This window comes from Pinus tabuliformis, chromosome 1_2 (genome assembly GCF_031772625.1).
Source record: "Pinus tabuliformis cultivar Carrire ecotype Pingquan chromosome 1_2, CPIR1, whole genome shotgun sequence".
NCBI classification, from domain to species: Eukaryota; Viridiplantae; Streptophyta; class Pinopsida; order Pinales; family Pinaceae; genus Pinus; species Pinus tabuliformis.
Genome location: NC_142298.1, coordinates 393482742 through 393503023, shown reverse-complemented (window position 1 = coordinate 393503023; position 20282 = coordinate 393482742). Strand labels below are relative to the sequence as shown.

Here is a 20282-nt window from a genome sequence, read left to right as displayed (position 1 = left end):
CCCTAGATCAACTCTGCATTCCTCAACACTTAAGTCTACGGACTGAAGTTCTCCTGAAGCCATTTCCACCTGTCTGAAATCATTTTGCTTGCAAGCTGCCAACCCACATTTATTTAATGCATATGATGAAATGAAACTATCAGTCGCACTAGTATCAAATAAGATTTTGAGTTTTATACCGTTAATAGTACCTGAGGATTCCACTACAGTGGACTAATGTTCTGCTTGGTTATTGTTGACTACTGCATGGATTCTATGATTACCTTGGGTATTTGATGATGGTTCTTTTCCTGCTCGATGCATTACATTTGACGAGGCTTCCGGACAATCACGCTGAAAGTGCGGTCCTCCACATCCCCAACAATTAACTTGGGACGGTCCCCTTGAGTCAGATTGTGAGTTTCTAGACAAGGAACTTCGTCCTCTTGTGCTACTTCCTCTCGCGTTTCTTCCTCTATTAGAAGTTCCTCGAGATTTCTATGGACTTGTTTTTCATGATTCAATAGCTATAGTATTAACTGTTATGGGAGCTCTTGTTCCTACTCTTCTTAGGGTAAATCTATTACCATAAGGAGGTGGTCTCGGGTTATTTCCCCTGAAGAAGTTTTGGGGAGCCTTCCCTGGAAATCTTGGCTGCGAGGGTCCTGTCAGTTTGACATCCCTTTTTATCGCCAGATGCTCCTCTGCATAACGACCACATTCAATTGCCTCTGCTACTAATGATGGCTTCCACATCCTAACCATTAGCCCTGATTCTAGTACTTAACCGATATATGAAGCGCTTAGCTTGACGTTCGTCAGTATCTAGATAATGAATATATTTCACAAGCTCCATAAACCTTATCTCATATTCTTCCACTATTTTGTTACCTTGGACTAGCATATGAAAGGCTCCAGCTTGTTGCTCTTGAAAGTAAGGTGGCAAGTATTTAGTGCAGAATCTTTCCTCGAACAATTCCCAGAGAACATTATCCGCTGTGAGGTGTAATTGTTTTTCCAGATTTCCCCACCAAATCAAGGCACTTTCCCTTAATTGAAAGATGACAATATTTATCTTGGAGGTAGAAGAGTACTCTCTTAGCGCAAAACATCTATTCATTCATTCTAACCATGGTTTGGAATGTTCTCCAACTCGTCCCCCTGAAAATTCTGGGAGTTTGATATTTTGCAGCTCTCAAGAAATATCTTCTTTCGGTTGTCTATAATCAAAACCCTTGGGCTCCTCTGGGTTTCTTTCCTTAAGTTGGGGTTGCTTTTCCTTGGTATTAGCTATTGGCGACCCTTTTAATGTTTCCAAGATGGCTTCCAATGAGCGCATTATAATAGTTAACTGAGGTGCTGAAGCGGTTGGTGTTGATGATGGTCTTGGTGGTGGTGATGGCGATAACGATGATGATGACGACAATGGTGCCAATAGCAATGGCGATGCTACCCGACGGTGTCATCGTCGTTGATATGTATTTACCATTGCAACTTTTCCTGGACATATAATAAAGTTTAATATATATAATTTCGTAAATTCAAGCTCACATACAGGTATAGTTTGTTTTGCTATTATTACCTGCAAGCAGGTGTTACTAGTACCGAGCTCTGTTGAAATTTCTAAGTATTACCCATTAGAAATTTTATTTGTATTCTTTGGTTTATATCTCCTACTTGTTTAATTATTAGCAAGTTATTTACTCATATAAACACCGAAATAAACACAATACAGTCTCAACCATCTACAGATCAACCGATGAAAGAAATAGCAAACACACAAGTGACACTGTTATTTTTGGACAACATGTCGAAAAACCCAACTAGGGAAAACCGGTGTAGCAATTCTGATGGTTATATTATTGTGCAGTGTTTCTGAGTACAACTGGGTGCCAAACTGGCTCCCCCGATAGAGAAAATAATCCGACAGCAATACATCTCTATTTGGAAGAAGATATTCAGAAAGTCTGCCCCACGAAACCCTCTCCAGCACAATCTGAAGTTCAACGTCAGCCCTCTTGGCCTTTGCGTCAGCCTGAAACCCTTTGCGTCAACCCTTTGAGGCACTGTGCAGCCTCTACGACCCTCTGTGGCATTCCTGCAGCCTCTGCGTAAGGGCCTCTACACAGTCTCTTCTGCCTCTGCATGGCTTCTTTTGGCTCAACGTCTGCCTCTCTTTGCTTCTGCGCTGGTCTCTTGACACTATCTCTGCCTCTTTGCCTCGTACTCACTGCCCCTCGCTGCAACTGATCACTGATTCGATTTCTCTTAGCAAATTCCGCTCTAGAAAATCGAATGACTAATCACTCTTGTGTGTTCTCCAACTGACCCTCAAGTCTTCTTATACTTTTCCTGTTGGTCCTTCAACGGTCGAGATTACATCTTTAATTATTGGCTAAGATTAGATTTGGCTTGATCCATGTCATTTGGAACCTTCTAACCTAGTTTATTAGTAATACCCATTAATATTTTATTTTCCCTAAGTTTAGACTTAGGATCTCCATTAAAAATATTACATATTTTAATATCTCCTTCATTAGTTTGAATCTGCTCAAACCATTTCTCGGTCTTGGAGATCTCATGTGCTTTAGCCTCTCCACCAATTTTTGTGTCTAGAGCAGATCCGATGCTATACCAAATCAACACTCTCTTAGCGAGGACTGTGCTTTAGTAATACTCCACACTGAGCATCACTCTAATTATACGGCATCGGTACCTGCACTGATGCTAGGCCTCCTCGCCCAACATCCTCTGCACTACTGCATCCTGTACTACTACCCATGGCTCTGCCACTGCCACTGCTACATCCGTACGACAACTCCCTCTGCATCCGTGTTGCCGTTGGTCCTTACTCCCAACACTGCAACCCCTTCTCATCACGCTGCATCGTGCCATTGCACTGCAACTCAGTCTCTGAGAAGTAAGTCACTGATCCACCCAACTACTGACATCCCTGTCAGGCTAGAAACACTCTCGATGCTGAAGCTCTCTCTTCCGCTATCACGTGCTCCCTCTACTGCCTCTGCACTCCTGTGACAACTCCCTGCCTCTCGCACCGTTGCAAACCTCTATGTGTCATCCTTCACTGCTGCAACCTCCTCTGTGCCTCTCGCACTGCTGCAACCCTCTCTGTGCCATCCTGAACTGCTGCAACCTCCTTTGTGCCTCACACAGTGCTCTAACCCTCTCTGCGCTGCCTGGGACTACTGCATTGTAGCACTCTCTGTTGCTTCATCTGCATTTGTTTCTACCGACATCCGCCGTCCTGCTACTCTCACTTTGGGGCTCCCGTAGCCAGGAATAATCTAAGAGTTTGGCTACCTCAAGGATCTTGGCCCTCATCGCCTATAGTCCTCTTGACTACAGCTCGATGTCTCCCCAACTCTTTTCTAGAGGTACATGAGCACTCATGGCACACAGAACAGACATGATCTTGGCCTTCCAGATGACAAAGTTGGAGGCTCCGTCCAACCTATCCTGATCCCTTAGTCTGTTCATTGTCATATTCGCTCTTCTTTTTGACTCCTCTGAGTCTCTACTTCCCTCTTGGAAGTTCTCTGCTAGATTCCCTCCGAGTCTCGATTTCTCTCCTGGAACTCTGCCTACCAACCATCGAGTCGCACCTCTCTGATCTCCTATGCTCCTGCAAGATTGATCTGGATTTCTTGGCTATAAATCCGCCTAGGTAGTGACTCCCTCTACCTTGGTTTTGCCCCATTAGACACTGTTATGTCTCGACAACAACAACACCCCACCAACTTCTCTCTCTCGGATCTGCCCACAGCTTCCCATGCCCCAGCAGCTGAAGAACTGAGTCTCTAGGCTCTGCACAATCTCGACAACGACTCAATTTGTACCTCTTAGCCACATTGTCGCTCCTTCCTGGCTGAGAAAGATGACCCGGCACTGCGTAGGTCTGATCTACCCCTCTGCCTATGCGCTGACCCTTCTCCTGCCTCAAACTGATGACGCAGGGCCTCTGCGTCAACCCTTCTCTGCTACTTTCTACTAAGAACAACTTTTGTCACTCGGGACAGTTGTTTCTACTGCTAATTTTCTTATTTGGCGGGTGCCTTTAGCTCTCCTGTGATCTGCAACGTTCTGATACCATGTTGAAATTTCTAAGTATTCCCGTTAGAAATTTTATCTGTATTCTCTGGTTTATTTCTCCTACTCGTTTAATTATTAACAAGTTATTTACTCATATAAACACCGAAATAAACACAATACAGTCTCAACCATCTACAAATCAACAGTGGAAAGAAATAGCAAACACACAAGTGACACCGTTATTTTTGGACAACACGTCCCCAGAAAAACCCAACTTGGGAAAACCGGTGCAGCGATCCTGAGGGTTATATTATTATGCAGTCTTCCTAATACAATTGGGTGCCAAACTGGCTCACCCGAAAAAGAAAATAATCTGACAGTGATACCTCTTTATTCGAATGCAGATATTCGGAAAGTCTGCGCCACGAAACACTCTCCAACACAATTTGAAGCTCAGCGTCGGCCCTCCTGGCCTCTGCGTCAGCTTGAAACCCTCTACGTCAACCCTCCGAGGCACTGCATAGCCTCTACGTCCCTTTGCGTCACTCCTGTAGCCTCTGCGTGGATGGCGTAGGCCCTTCTAGCCTCTGCACAGTCTCTTCTGCCTTTGCGTGACTCCTTCTGGCTCAGCGTCTGCCTCTCTCTCTGCTTTTGCGCTAGTCTCTCAGCACTATCTCTGCCTCTCTGTCTCGTACTCACTGCTTCTCGCTGCAACTGATCACTGATTTGATTTCTCTTAGCAAACCCCGCTCTAGAAAATTGAATGACTGATCACTCTGTGTGTTCTCCAACCGACTCTCAAGCCCGTTCTTATACTTTTTCTGTTGGTTCTTCAATGATCGAGATTACATCTCTAATCAACGACTAAGATTAGATTTGGCTTGAGCCATGTCATTTAGAACCTTCTGATCCAGTTTTATATTAATACCCATTAATATTTTATTTTTCCAAGTTTAGATTGAGGAACTCCAGTAAAAATATTAATTATTTTAATATCTCCTTCATCGCGTAGAATCTGCCCAATCCATTTATGAGTTTTGGAGATCTCATGTGCTTTAGTCTCTCAACCAATTTTCATGGCTAGAGCACATCCGATGCTACCCCAAATCAACAAGGCCATGGTGTTCTATCCTAATGCATAATAACACTTATCACAATACATGGGTTTTCATATATCATAGTATCACTTCGTAATATTTGCATAGCATTTTCCAATCCTAAATGCAATTGCGAAAGGGTTATTGGCCTTTTATTATTTTATTATGCCTAGAGGTCTAATTACCAAAAGTCATTAAAACATTTGAAAACTGATGAAAATAGGGTATAAAAGTGAATATATATATATATAAAAGTTAGGATATGCATAATTATGTTCTAACATATTATTAGAAAACTATATAAAAATTAAAAATTAATGAATTGAACCAGAATAATTCTTCATTCAAATCAATTCTTCTCATATTATGTTGAACATAATGATATAGTATATACAAATACTTTTAAAGCTGAAAAATAACATTTTTATAATTAACCCATAGGTATACAGGAATGTAATTCAATTTTCAAATTATCCTAAGTTTATCCCAAGAAAGAGGACATTATTAATATTAGCCTAGACCCCAGGTATTCTCGACTTGTTAAAGTAAGCTATTTTAAGATAATTGTTTAATGGATTAAAAGTGAATAATTAAAATTATAAATAAGAAATTGTTAAATCGTAGTTAAATAACATATTTACTAAATTATTTTTACCTCATCACATTAAATGTGACAATTGTATAAGAATAATAAAAATAAAAAAATTTCATTGGTTGACCTAAGGTTCACTAAATGTCTAAAGATCAAGCTCTACGGTCACAATAAAAATTAAAGCAAAGGGGAAATATTTAAATATGGTTCATTTCTTCTCTATGTGAAAGTAGCAAATATTTTCAATGTGACCAACGATCCACTATAATTCCCAATTTCCCATAATAAGATTTGATCGCTGGTGGGATATCTACATGTAGTGTAATTATTTCCCGAGTTAGGCGTCAAACTGCTATATATCAAACTATGAAACGTTCAATCCTTATCCCACCTGTTCAGCGTTTCTTTTGCATTTAGCTTTACCCGAATCTAAACGTGGTCTGCCAGATGGAATACGCCCAACCAACTTTGTGCACAATAAATATTCTATTTTATGTCTTACTACGGCGAGATAATATACAGCGATGGCCCAGTCCAAACGAGAAAAAAGAGAATTCAAGTGGATGGTACATTACCATCGTAGAACCCAGATTTTTACGCCAATCGTCCAATGTAGAACCCATATTTTTAAGCTAATCGTCCAACTTCGATTCCTTCGTGCACTTCAGGCTTATATATATACATATTTAATGAAATTCAAAGATATAATTTTTTTAAGTTGAAATTGTAATATTTTGTTACTAAAATGTGTATTTAAATATATAAATAAATTCAAATTCCTTTAAAATTGAATTGGGGATTTCACGTTGTTCTTATATTCAGTTAGATAGCAAACGTTGTTCTTATATTCAGTTAGATAGCAACGTTGAGACTATAGCTGCTATTTTGGTTCTCGATTGAGGGCATGGGTTTAATTTATTCTATCATTCGATGGCTTGAACAATTTAGGCGTCATTTGTAAAGCATGGGGTTATGTTTAGATTTAAAATTTTGAATATACTTGTCATATGACGCTATACTACATTATTAATCACCTAATAAACATGGACTTAAATTTTTAAGATGAAAATGCAAACTTTGCCAGCTCAAATGAAGATAACGAATTTGAAAATGCTTTGAAAACGGCACTGCACTATTACTATCAAACATTTTTGGGTTACACAAGCACACACATACTGTTTGACAAAATGTATAAACAAACAATTATTCGCTGTAGAAGAGACGAAAATGTGGTATGTTCCGATAATGGTTAACAAAGCATGAGAGGTACAGGAACCTAAAAACAATGAGAAAAGACCGAGATATGATAAGCTGCAAAGGGTGTTAAATAAATAGAGATTCATATTTCTGTTTAATCTGAAAACAAGGATATTGGCTTGCCACGGAGGATGACTTATCTTCTGGGTTGGACTTAATATCTCTGAGTATGGAAAGCCACTAGAATTAATGGATCCCGACATAAAATATACATGCTCAATAGATGAGAATGCCAAATACGGGCGGTATAAATTCTAACAGCGAATAGAGCGTGAAAGTGGGAATCGGAACGCGTGAAGATAAGTCCAGAACTAGTTGAGACATGCACTAAATTAGTCCAAATCGAAATGTGGAAAATCTGAAAATAATGTGGTATTGTGCATCCCATGAGATCTACGAAAACTGTCTCTGTTCTGGACGGAAGGAGAACTTAAGAGTTACAGCGCTGGTTCTGCTAAACACGGAATTGCTCTCTGGAATTCAAAACATAGAAGAGATGCTAAAACTCCACATTGAGACTTCTTGGGCAACCATTTCCGCTCTTGGGAAATGCGAGTATCCTTTGGAGTTTGTGCAAACAGCGGGATAGGCCACTTGTACAAGGCCATAAGGTCCGACAAAGTTTGAAAAAGCGCTCTCATACCAGAATGTAGAACCCAGAATGTAAGGACGTAATTAGGGGTAATATAAGGTGGTTGATTGTTTATGTTAGAATAAGTTTAACTTTAAATTATAATATTTAAATAACATGAATATTTGTATATAATTTTAAATTATAATATTTAATTAAATGAATAGTTATCCATACAGATATATTAAGTGTTTGTTACATTAAATTGATAATTTTAACTTTTAAGATTTTTAAATTATAGTACTTAAATAAAATGAATATTTGTACATATCTACATTAATAGAATTGAAAGTATTAATTTTATAGTAACTTTATAATTATGAAATATTTAATATGTATATTTTGAGAGTGTCGAATTTTAGGTAATACTTCCCTTCTAAATAATTTAGGTACTTGAACATCTTTCATAATTATTTTATACGTATACTAGTGCAAGACATGCGATGTATGCATATGTAGCTATGATATGCATACATCGTATACTTGCTAATACCCTTTTGCCTATAAACCGTAATGGGTCATTACAGTTGCAAGCCCACCTTCAAACATACGATCATGACAGATGGGCGAGGGTGCATAATCGCTAGTTCAGGTGGCGGAGATGATGGCACATCGAGCTATCTGGTGGTTGCAAGGCGTTGTTGGTTGCCGATTGAAGACAATGTAGGAGAAAAAATTCTCCTATGGGTGTCACCAATAGGTGGTGGGTGTGAAAATTCCTTAAATCTGGGAATTCCTGCTGCAGCAACTGATGATATTTCTCTTACTTGTTAGATTTATATGAACAATTTATTTGTAGTTTCTTACGACAAACATCGAAATACATACACTGCATCCTACACCAATTAAATAATATGCTGAAACAAGAAATTGAACAAGAGAAAGATACAACACAAATGACACAGTTGTTTTTGGACAAATGTCCCTAGAAAAACCCAATGTGGGAAAACTGATGCAACAGATCTGGAGGTTTTATTATTAAGTAGAAGTTATTTATGAATACAATCTCTGATGCCTTACTGGCAATCCAGTACAAAGAATATCACTCGGCAGAAGAACTTAGTGAGATTACCTCACTCTACACTGCAAGTCTCAATTGATCTAGTAGCTGAACCAACGAGTCCCCGACTACTTCTGCACTGCCCCTGCGTTAGCCTCTAAGGCATTGTGTCACCTCCACTAGAAATTTATTTTCTCTCAGGAGCTGTCTCTAGCCCTCCCGTCTCAAAACGTCAGCCTCCTCAGCAAATTTCGGACCTCTGCATGGAAGGCTTTTGTGCTGCTCCGTGTGGGTCTTGCGTGAGCCCTTCCTATCTCTACGTCACCCTCTTTGCCAACTGCGTTGCCCCCTCTGTGTGTCTCCCAGGGAAAAATTTAGGGGCTAATATTCACAAGTGGGCTAATTTTCCATGCTTTTTCCCAAAAGAAGATTTGTTAATTTCCATTTTTTTAAAAATTATTCGCCCAAATTTTATAGTATAAAATTGTTTTACCTTAAAAGTTGCCAAAATTTTATATATAGACTATATAAAATTATTATAAATTTGAATACTTTTACTAAAACATTGCCAAACATTTTACAAATTGCATATTAGGTACTAGTGAGATTCGCCAAGGTTTCTAAACTTTAAAATAAATTCCATCCTTAAAATTTTTCCTAGGACTCTCTCTGCCTCTTTGCTGAGTATTCTTGGCTCCAGAGAAGATCCTCCAGCCAACACTCTCTCTGCCCCTCTTTGAGTGACCACTATGAAATCACTGCACTGCCTCTAGCTTCAGTTATTTGATTTGACTGATCAACTCTTTGTGTGTCTTCCAAATGACCCTCAAGCCTCCTTAAAAGCTTCAGCAATTTGATTTGACTGATCAACTCTTTGTGTGTCTTCCAAATGACCCTCAAGCCTCCTTAAATAATGTTCTCATTGACATTCAACAACCCAGATTAGAAGCTAATCAATGGCTAAGATCATTTCTTCTTGATCTTCTTCTTCTAGAAGTTACATGCACAGTTAGATTAATACCCATTAATTATTTTAATTTTCTAAGTTTAGACTTAGGGTCCCATTAAAAATAATTAATTATTTTAATAAAATTGTCTCCAAGTGGAATTTCCCAAAATGCTTTTTGGGTTCTTTGGAATACATGTGCCCAAGCTTCCTTGTAAAATTTGAGACTTAGAGCACATCTGATGCTACCAAAATCAACAATGGGTAACATGGCTACTACCTTATTGTTGTCACTTGGTCTAGGGATTGCCTTGTAGGGTGCCCCTCCACAAGGCTTGCTAGATTTGCAGAAACAAAACCCATTCCTTCATTCTTTCCTCTGATAAAGCACTGAGATTGATGGAAGATTATATAATGATCCATTCTAGATCAAGCCTGTTACCATTCTCAAAAGTTGATCGCAAGGGTTCCTAGTAGAGACTTTAATCGGGCATGTGATGCAGTTGGAATGCAAATTTCACCACTTGTGTTGCCCCTAGCCTATAGTCTAGCACTTTGATACCTTGTTAGGAATCATTTGGAAATGGAGCCGTAGTTTCAGGGCATATTCAAGGTGATGTAGGAACTTGAGGGCAACACCATTACTAATCTAGGCAATTGATAATATGCTCCATAACGACCACAAAAACCAACAAACATATGACCACTGACATTCTCTAATTGGATATATAGGTGAAATATCAAGAAAGGATTTCTTATGATAAAAAAGTCTTATGATGTAAACATAGAGAGATACCTCAAATTTTACATTATGTGTTACATGTTCTTTGATCACTATGGGACAACAATAGCATGAAATAGACATTTAAGACAGAAATAATTGGTTACAATTTAAATCATGTTAATTTCTTATCACTAAAAGGTGTTGGAAATTATTTTAGTGTCATTGTGCTAGCTATGCATGAGTCTATCCACTCCTAATTTTCCCATTGCTTTGTCTCTCTAACACAATTTGTTTTGAATTTTATTAATTTTCACACTGATTTGAGATTTTGTAATTAAAGTATTCTCTATAAGTGGGAGTATATTGTGAATACCTGTTTGACCGTATTCTTATTGATGCTTGCTTACCACTTAAAATTATTTGACCCAGGAATTGGCTATACACTCAATCCAGATTTCTCTTTTGCTAAAGTTGCTGCTCCTTATGCCCAGGTATGGCCTAGTTCTGTTTGATATGTTGATATTCTTCTTTTTAAGTTGTGCTGCTCGTTCAAATCAACAGATGGGGTAGTTGGAGTGACAGTTGCGATAATGTCTTATAAAGGACAACATTCTCATGTTTTCCCCTTGGAACCATATTTATTTGTTATTATTTACACATTATGTTCCCCCAACTGCAGGAACTATTAGATATGCGGGATTCACAAAGAAATGGATCTTCAATAGTTGAGGAGATTCAGCGACAAGCAAATGATGTAGACATCTATCTTTAACATCCATATATAGAGTCCACTTGTGTCTACAAGTTGCATCCATGTGTTGTCATCATGAAACAGTAATTTGATTTGTCTTTGTTATATCATCAAATAGTGGACAACATAATTGCTACATCTAAAGGGGCACTTTCTCTTTAATTTATTGTGTCATTATTTAACACCAAAAAGATGACTTATAACCATGCCAAATGCAGATCGAACACATATTCATTTGTATCCATATTCTTTTGCGTGTATAGATACTCTTTGCAATCACGTTTTTTCATATATTTCTCATTTTTGTGTGGCAGGGCCCATCGAAAGCATGCAACATGGGTACTCCTTGGATGAGGAATTAAATTCCACATCCAACAAGTGATCCTACTCGAAATTAGTGTAAAATCATAGGGAGATAACTTGAATATATGAGTTGAAAAAGTAGTTTTTTTAATTTTTGAATCTTTTTACTTTTTTACTCCAAAAATGGTGAATCATCCCCCATGGTTGAAAATGGACATCATCATCTTGAAGCCTATTGGTTCTTGTAAGATTGATTTTGGTTGTATATTTTTGTTTCGAGGTCCATTTTTGACTTCAAAATTTCTCTAATGACTTGCAATCACATGACTTAAACAACCTCCTAGCAATTGAGAGAACACCTCCAGGACTTGTTAGAGTATTTTCTAAGGTTTTATCTCGCCTCTTTTCTCATAATAGGTGATACTTTGAAGTTTGAACTATTCTCACTTAGTTGAGGCTTTTTCCTTCCAATTTTAACTACAAAAGTGTCTTGGAGCACTGCTTATTTCATAGTTGGAAGAGACAAAGTTGTTGTGACCTATGACAATCTAAAAGGTCTACTCAATTATTTTCGTTCCATAAAGTAGAATTAGTGTAATTCTGGTTAATAGTATTTCATCTATGCCCTATCATAATCACTTGAATACTTGAAGCTTCAGCTTCAATATTTCTGTTGATATCAAAGTTTGAGTATTGAATTGGAGCAGGAATGTTACTGAGTTCTAAAAGGAACTTTTACCCCATTTTCTTACTATCCTTCCATTTGTAGTTCTATTCAGCAAACTCCTTATTCTAAAGCCACTTTTATTAGTGTATTGGTTTGGGTTTTCTTGCATCAAAAAACCATCTTCTAATACTTCTATATCACAATAAATTATAAATGCATGAAAATAGAAAGTTATCAGTAAAGGAGAACATTGCAAACAGACACCTGTATGAGTACGATCGATTATGTGTCAAGTGCCAATGCTGTTTCCTCATTTCACTTGAAGTCAGTGCAATGTTTATTTATACAATTGACCTGTTATTTTTTGAATGGAATTTATTTCATTACCTGTTATTCAATCCATCATTTAGGTGCTCTTCTTTTGCAACATCATCATATACATCCATTATTTAATGCCATTTATGTGCTTGATTTCTTTTTGCAATGTCCCCAATCAGGCTCGAGAAGCGACAATTTCCATGCCATATAAGATACAACGTATAGATGAATTCATTCAACAACTTGATGCAGGAGATATTAAACTTCGAGTACGGGTGTTAGAGGTAAATAAAAAAAATGTCAGGCCAGTTTTATCCTTTAAAATGATAATTTTTTAACATAACCCTTAAATATTAGATTTTAGCATAGTAATTGAATTATTTATTTGCATATTTCAGGCTGAAAGAGCAGCCAGAAGGGCATCAGTAATGCAGATGGCAACTATACATACGGTTTTGGGATCAACATTGTTGAATGTCGGAGTCACTCTAACTGCCCAGGGCATGGAGAATTTTGCCACTGTTTCATATATTGGTGCAGGTAGGTTTTGAATTTTCATAATTGTTCCTGTTAAAAGGAGTTGGTTAATCTAAAATAGAATTTGCAGTTGTGTTTTTCCAAGTAATTTATAAATATTATTATGACTCATAAGCAAGAGCAAAGAGAAAAGTTGGATTAAATTGGATTTTTTACTCAATTTTCACATATCATAGATAGAATCTAGAAAGTTAGAAACACACAAAGCTCAATCATAAGATAGGCCTAGAATTTATCAAAATAAATATCTGTTAGGAGTTATCAAAACTAACCTATGAATTGCAGTTCTGTAATATCCCTAAGGGAAAATTAATAGTAAATGATCAAAGCAAAATAGACAACACATCACAAAAATCGAAAGAGACAATCATACCACGAAAATGCTTCCACAACAGCACTGTGTACACATTTTATTAAATGGGAAAGGTGTACAATCAAGGTGTTGGAATGTGTGTACCTGAGCTTGCTTTTAGAAAGTTAACAAAGCCCTCAATGATCCCTGAATTAGTTTTTGTAGCATCGGTGGTGTTTTAGCGACGAAATTTGGTGGAGAGGCTAGAATAGATGTATTCTCCAAAACTCAGAAATCGTTTATGGAAATTCCACCTAGAGACAACTTAATTAAAATAATTAATCTTTTTTTTAATGGTACCCAAGTCTAAACTTAGGAAAATCGATTAATTAAAGGGTATTAATTAAGTTATGGTGAGAATCTTCTAGAAGAAGAAATGGATCAAGTTTTAGTTAATCTTAGCCATCAATTATGTTTTAATCTTGGCCATTGATGTTTCAATGAGAGATTATAAGAATAAATTCGATGGGGCTTAGAGAACACACTTGGAGCCACCAGAAATTCGATTTTGCTGGCAAACCGATTTCAAGAGTAGCAATTGTGAGTTGCCGGAGGTGATTCAATAGAGTTGATGATCCATGTGGCTCCAGAGACACACAGGACAAAGAGGGCTTATGAACACTCGAAAATCAAAGTGATCATAATGATTTCGACTTAGGACCAGAGCGTAGATCTCGTCGTCCTAATCGCGGCAGTGTGAACAGTTCGTCAATCCAAGCTCGTATGAGGGAGAAGTTGAGAACGAGCCAGTCAAAGTTCTAGTCAAAATTGCGCTGTGGGCCAGGTTTAAGTACCCTACAATTTGAATGACCCCGAGGTATGAAACCTAGCTCCAAAAAACGGGTGAAATTGTTGCGTCTTTAATTTGTCTATTAACCTTTATGTTAAACAAATTTAAATTTTTTTTTCCTATTATTAGAAAAAAAATAGTAATTATGAGGTGGCGGGCCATCACCCCCACAACCCCCCCAAACCGCAACCAAAAAATATATATTAATGTTTTAAATGGGCCGGCGGCCATGAACCCGTCGGACCCTCCTCTAAACTCTGTTAAACATAACAAGATTAAACTAAAAGTGGCTCAGCGGCCATCACCCCGCCGAGCCCTCCAACCCCCCACACCATTGAAATACCTAGCATTAAATGGGGTGGGCACGGGCCACCTTCGGTGGACCCGGCCCACACCCTGCAAAATGCCACCACGCATAATCAACTACCACGGGAATTTTGATAAGGGTGCCGGCGGGGGTCGAACCCACCTAGCCCACGTGGCCGGCCCCCAAGCGGGCAGCCCCATGAGTATAACAAACCACGGTACCAACGTACCAACGTACCATGTACCATGAACATCGCACCATATAAACTGCCATAACTTATATGCGGCCATTAAATGCAAACAACGCCATTACGGAGGGTATGGGGCGGGCCGCCCAATGCGGTCCCGACCCCCAAATACATTTCGTTTTAAAACACAAAACCATAATGTGTTAAAATAGGGAGGAGCGGGATTTGATCCCTTGACCCGTCAACGATTTCCTTTACTTGCCAACGTGCCAAATGGCCACCATTGGTAGATCCGCCCGCAAAACATTATATCAACCTTTTTTCATAGTGCGCCGGGAAGATGGAGGAACTAGGAGCGGGCACGGAAATCGAAGCGGGATAATTTTTAATTAATTTTTATGCAGGTGGAACCATGATTGAGCAAAATTTCCAGGAGGGTGAAATTTTTGTAGTGTCCAAATTGGACAAATTTTATGTCAATCTTACACCTCTCGGCAACATGAACTCGATGGCACAGTCAGTTTCTTGATTTGAGCAGCCGATTTGCAGAGGACCCGAAGGAGGGAATCTTTGAGGAATTTAGGGGGAATCTAAAAGATTCCTTGAGCCCCAGATTTCCACTTTCTCAGAATTCAGAAATTTGACAGTCGATTTTGCACTATTCGATGCCACGAATCTAATGGTGCATTCAGATTTTTCATTTGCTCATTCTATTTTTTGGCCACTTTTCTAAGTGGAGTGTAGGTGTCAGCATTCATGTGTGAGCAACCATTTCCATGAGATTTGACACAGCGAGATTGATGGCTTGAACAGCTTCAACAGTTGGACATCCTCTTCTTCAGATGGCCCCTGGATATGAGGTATATGCAGTGTGTTCATGTACTTCTTTTGCTATGCATTGTGCTACACAGATTCCTGTTTGATGTTTGATGTGGGATCCTGTTTCTTACTTGTCTCATGATTCCTGCTTGATGTGATGCAGAATCAGCTGTGTAATGTACTTGTTATCATGATTCGTCATGTTGTGTTTTGAAATCCCTTTGTCGTCATGTTGATGGGATACTCATGTTGTCGCCATGTATGTTTGCATTGAGATCCTTTATGCCATGTTGGCAGGATGCTCATCATGAATGAGTTTATGTCATACTGATAGGAGTCCTTTTTGACTGAGAGTTCCTGTAGCGGAACATCTCTTGGAGCCACTCCTGTTTGAGGGCATTTTCCTTGTATGATAGCGACATCACCTCTCATGTACATTCTCACTATTGACATCACTTAATGCAGCGACCTACACCATCTTGACACTGGGGCCCGAAGACGTAGTCCCTCTTGGACGAACTCCGTTATCAACGGCTTATGTTTCCATGTGTTGATCATTGTCATGTTCCTCTTCTTTACAACATGCGGATGTATTCATTTATGTTCTTTAAAAAATGCAATTTAACACATCACGAAAGTAAAAGGCCTTGGAAGGGTCCTTTGTCACACCCGGACCTGAGTCAAGTGGTTTCAGAGCGGTCTTTGCGTGGGTGTGAATTGCAAGCGTGAACAATGGAACGTGGAGCGACAGAGGATGAAAAACCGATGTACGAGACCATGCTCAAAATTTCCAGAAGGGTGGAAATAATGTATGAAACTCTACAGAGAGAGAAAGAGGAAGATGAGCTATTGCAGCTTAGTTGCGAGCCACAAAAGAGGCCCTGGAAGAACTAAAGCACAACAACCAAAATCTTCAAATAGAGAACGCTGAATTGAAGATGCTTCTACATGAAGAGAAAGAGGAGTTACATAGTTTGCTACGATAGCTACAAGCAAAGGAAGAGGCCTTGGAGAAGCTGCAGCATAACCGATGTGAGGTAAAATGTAATTCTTTGAATTCATGTATGAATCCTGATGATGATTTCGCTATTTTTGAAAATCATACCACAGGAATTGGCTCCAAACTATTGAAGAAAATGGGGTATGAAGGAAAAGGCTTGGGCGTTAATGGCCAAGGCATTGTCAACCCCATCAAAGTAGAGGAATTACCCCGTCAGGTAGGACTTGGGTATGTCAGAAAGGAATTTGGGGAATGCGCCAAGATAGCTAGCGAACCACCAACAACAGATGATGAGAGGCCCTCATCAGTTCTTTCCAAATCAACAGAGGAGGTAAAAGATGTTGATTTCCTTTCAGTTTCGTCTTCACATAGTATGATTTCTGTTGGAGATTTGGAGATCCCAATTACAGGGACAAACATGAGGCTCCTTACCAGGATGAAGCACGAGAAGGAAGAAGAACTTGGTGTTAATAACCAAGGCATAACTCAACCATTGGAGGTTATGCAAAGACCTCAATTTGCAGGCTTGAGATACACCGAGGGAGAATGCTTGAAGGTGTCAGATTCTTCCGAGACATCGTTGAAATCGTCGAGGAAAGAGAATGATGGGAACACATCCCCATCATCCCATGGCAGTGCCCATGGTAGGGAAAGCGTTGAGGCAAGCTCTCATCACCATACTTACACTAGAGATGGCAAGGAAAGGTATAACCACTCTCGACATTCGTATGTTCATTTCGATTATAATCATGTTTTTAATGATGAACGTAAAACATGGTATTGAAAAACATGTACCTTTTGTGGATTACATAACCATACATTTTCTAAGTGTTGGAAAAGAATGGTGGCACACAAAAGGATGAGGCGTGAAAGACCCTCTCAACAACATGTAAAGAAACAGGTTAAGAAAATCTGGAGGAAGAAGATGTATTGCAGTCATTGTGACAGAAATGGCCATCAAAGAGCCACTTGTTGGAGGCTCCATCCAGAACAGCGCCTTGAAGACAAAGTGTTGGTGCATGAACCAGGTGAAACAGTCGTTCGACAATTGAATGTGCCACAAGGGGGCAACCCATTCACCTTGATAAGTGAAAAATGGTTTCTAAATATGTTGTCTTGTCATGGTCGTGCTTTTGTAAATCATTTGTTGCATTTTAAAATGTAAAAGTGATGATGTGTTTCCATCACTTGTTGAGCAACAATGATGTCTGGTCTTTCTTTGTGTTGCATAATAAACTGTGAAAGTGATGTCGTGTTTCGATCACTTGTCAAGGAAACAATAGTGTTTAGCCTTATGTTTGTAAATCATGTGTTGCAGTGATAATGTGTTTTCCATCACTTGTTGAAGCAACAATGATATGATGGCCTTGTGTTCGTCACTAGGGTAGTGTCCATCTTGATGTAAACTTGGCCACCGAGTATGTGCTATAAACTCGTGGCAAGTGTGGGACGTTTGGGTCATTAGTTGGTCATGAAAGTCAAACATGTAATTTGCAAAACAATGTACTACAGGTTGCAGAGAATTGAGATTGCAGGTGTTGGCTCATCGCTTAAGGCTCCGAAGAACAAAGGTGAAGGAGATGGAAGCGAGACCTTTCAGGACGCTTCTGATGCAGATAAGGTACAAAAAAGTTGCAGATTATTTTTCATGCTTTTGGAGGATCTCCTCATTGGGGAGGATTCATCCAGGGGGCTCTAGAGACACACACAGGACAAAGAGGGCTTATGAACGCTTGAAAATCAAAGTGATTAGAATGATTTCGACCCAGGACCAGAGCATATATCTCGTCGTCTTGATCGCGACAGTGTGAATGGTTTGTCAATCCAAGCTCGTATGAGGGAGAACGAGCCAGTCAAAGTTTTGGTCAAACTTGGGTTGTGGGTCAGGTTTAAGTATTCTACAATTTGACTAACCCCAAGGCATGAAACCTAGCTCCCGAAAATGGGTGAAATTGTTGCCTCTTTAGTTTGTCTAATAACCCTTATGTTAGACAAATTTTAAAAAAATGTCCTATTATTAAAAATAAAAAAAATAATAATTATGAGGTGGCGGGCCACCACCCCCAAACTACAACCAAAAAATATATATTAATGTTTTAAATGGGTCGGCGGCCATGACCCCGCCGGACCCTCCTCCAAACTCCGTTAAACATAACAAAATTAAACTAAAAGTGGCTCGACGGCCATCACCCCGCCGAGCCCTCCAACCCCTCACAACATTGAAATACATAGCATTAAATGGGGTGGGCACGGGCCACCTCCGGTGGACCCGGCCCACACCCCCCCAAAACGCTAGCGCACATAACCAACTACCGTGGGAATTTTGGTAAGGGTGCCGGCAAGGGTCGAACCCATCCGACCCACGTGGCCGACCCCCAAGCGGGTGGCCCCATGAGTACAACAAACCATGGTACCAATGTACCATGTACCATGAACATCACACCATATAAACGGCCATAACTTATATGCGCCCATTAAATGCAAACAACGCCATTACGGAGGGTATGGGGCGGACCCCCAAATACATTTCGTTTTAAAACACAAAACCATAATGTGTTAAAATAGGGAGGGGTGGGATTTGATCCTCGAACCCCTCCTCAACGATTTCCTTTACTTGCCAACACGCCAGATGGCCACCATTGGTAGATTTGCCCACAAAACATTATATCAACCTTTTTTCATAGTGTGCCGGGCAGATGGAGGAACCAGGAGTGGGCATGGAAATCGAGGTGCGATAATTTTTAATTAATTTTTATGTAGGTGGAACCATGACTGAGCAAAATTTCCAGGAGGGTGAAATTTTTGCAGTGTCCAAATTGGATAAATTTTATGTCAATTTTACACCTCTCGGTGACGCGAACCCAATGGCGCAGTCAGTTTCCTGATCTGAGCGGACGATTTGCAGAGGACCCGGAGGAGGGAATCTTTGAGGAATCTAGGGGGAATCTAAAAGATTCCTTGAGCCCTAGATTTCCACTTTCTCAGAATTCAGAAATTTGACAGTGGATTTTGCACTATTCGATGCCACGAATCTGATGGTGCATTCATATTTTTCATTTGCTCATTCTATTTTTTGGCCACTTTTCTAAGTGGAGTGTAGGGGTCAGCATTCATGTGTGAGCAGCCATTTCCATGAAATTCGACGCAGCAAGATTGATGGCATGAATAACGTCAGCAGTTGGACATCCTCTTCTTCAGATGGCCCCTGGATGTGAGGTATATGCAGTGTGTTGATGTAATTCTTTTGTTATGCATTGTGTTGCACAGATCCCTGTTCAATCTTTGATGTGGGATCTTGTTTCTTACTTGTCTCATGATTCCTGCTTGATGTGATGCGGAATCAGTTGTGTGATGTACTTGTTATCATGATTCGTCATGTTGTGTTTTGAAATCCCTTTGTTGTCACGTTGATGGGATACTCATGTTGTTGCCATGAATGTTTGCATTGAGATCTTTTTATGCCATGTTGGCAGGATGCTCATCATGCATGAGTTTATGTCATACTGATAGGAGTCCTTTTTGACTGAGAGTTCCCGTAGCGAAACATCTTTTGGAGCCACTCCTGCGTGAAGGCATTTTCCTTGTATGATAACGACATCACCTCTTATGTACATCCTCACTATTAACAACACTTAATGCAACGACTTACACCATCTTGACACCGAGGCCCGAAGACATAGTCCCTCCTGGACGAACTCCGTTATCAATGGCTTATGTTTCCATGTGTTGATGATTGTCATGTTCCTCTTCATTACAACATGTAGATGTATTCATTTATGTTCTTTTAAAAATGCAATTTAACACATCACGAAAGTAAAATGTCTTGGAAGGGTCCTTTGTCACACCCGGACTTGGATCAATTGAAGCAATGAGAGAGGGGCAGGGATAGTAAGGCTAGAAGGAAGTTTTTACAGTCTAGTGAGTGCATAGCAGAGAGGCAGTGAGTGCCATAGAGGCAGCGCAGAGCTCTAGAGG

General features: G+C 39.5%; 1 protein-coding gene across 1 annotated transcript in view; it reads left to right on the top strand.

Moving 5' to 3' along the window:
* LOC149206020 (Protein kinase superfamily protein) overlaps positions 1–20282 on the top strand; it is a 374025-nt gene that overhangs the window by 321153 nt on the left and 32590 nt on the right. The window contains exons 13-16 of the mRNA XM_089395261.1: positions 10706–10767; positions 10956–11030; positions 12495–12599; positions 12714–12855. Coding sequence (XP_089251387.1) covers positions 10706–10767; positions 10956–11030; positions 12495–12599; positions 12714–12855 — 384 coding nt within the window. The remainder of the gene's footprint in view (positions 1–10705; positions 10768–10955; positions 11031–12494; positions 12600–12713; positions 12856–20282) is intronic.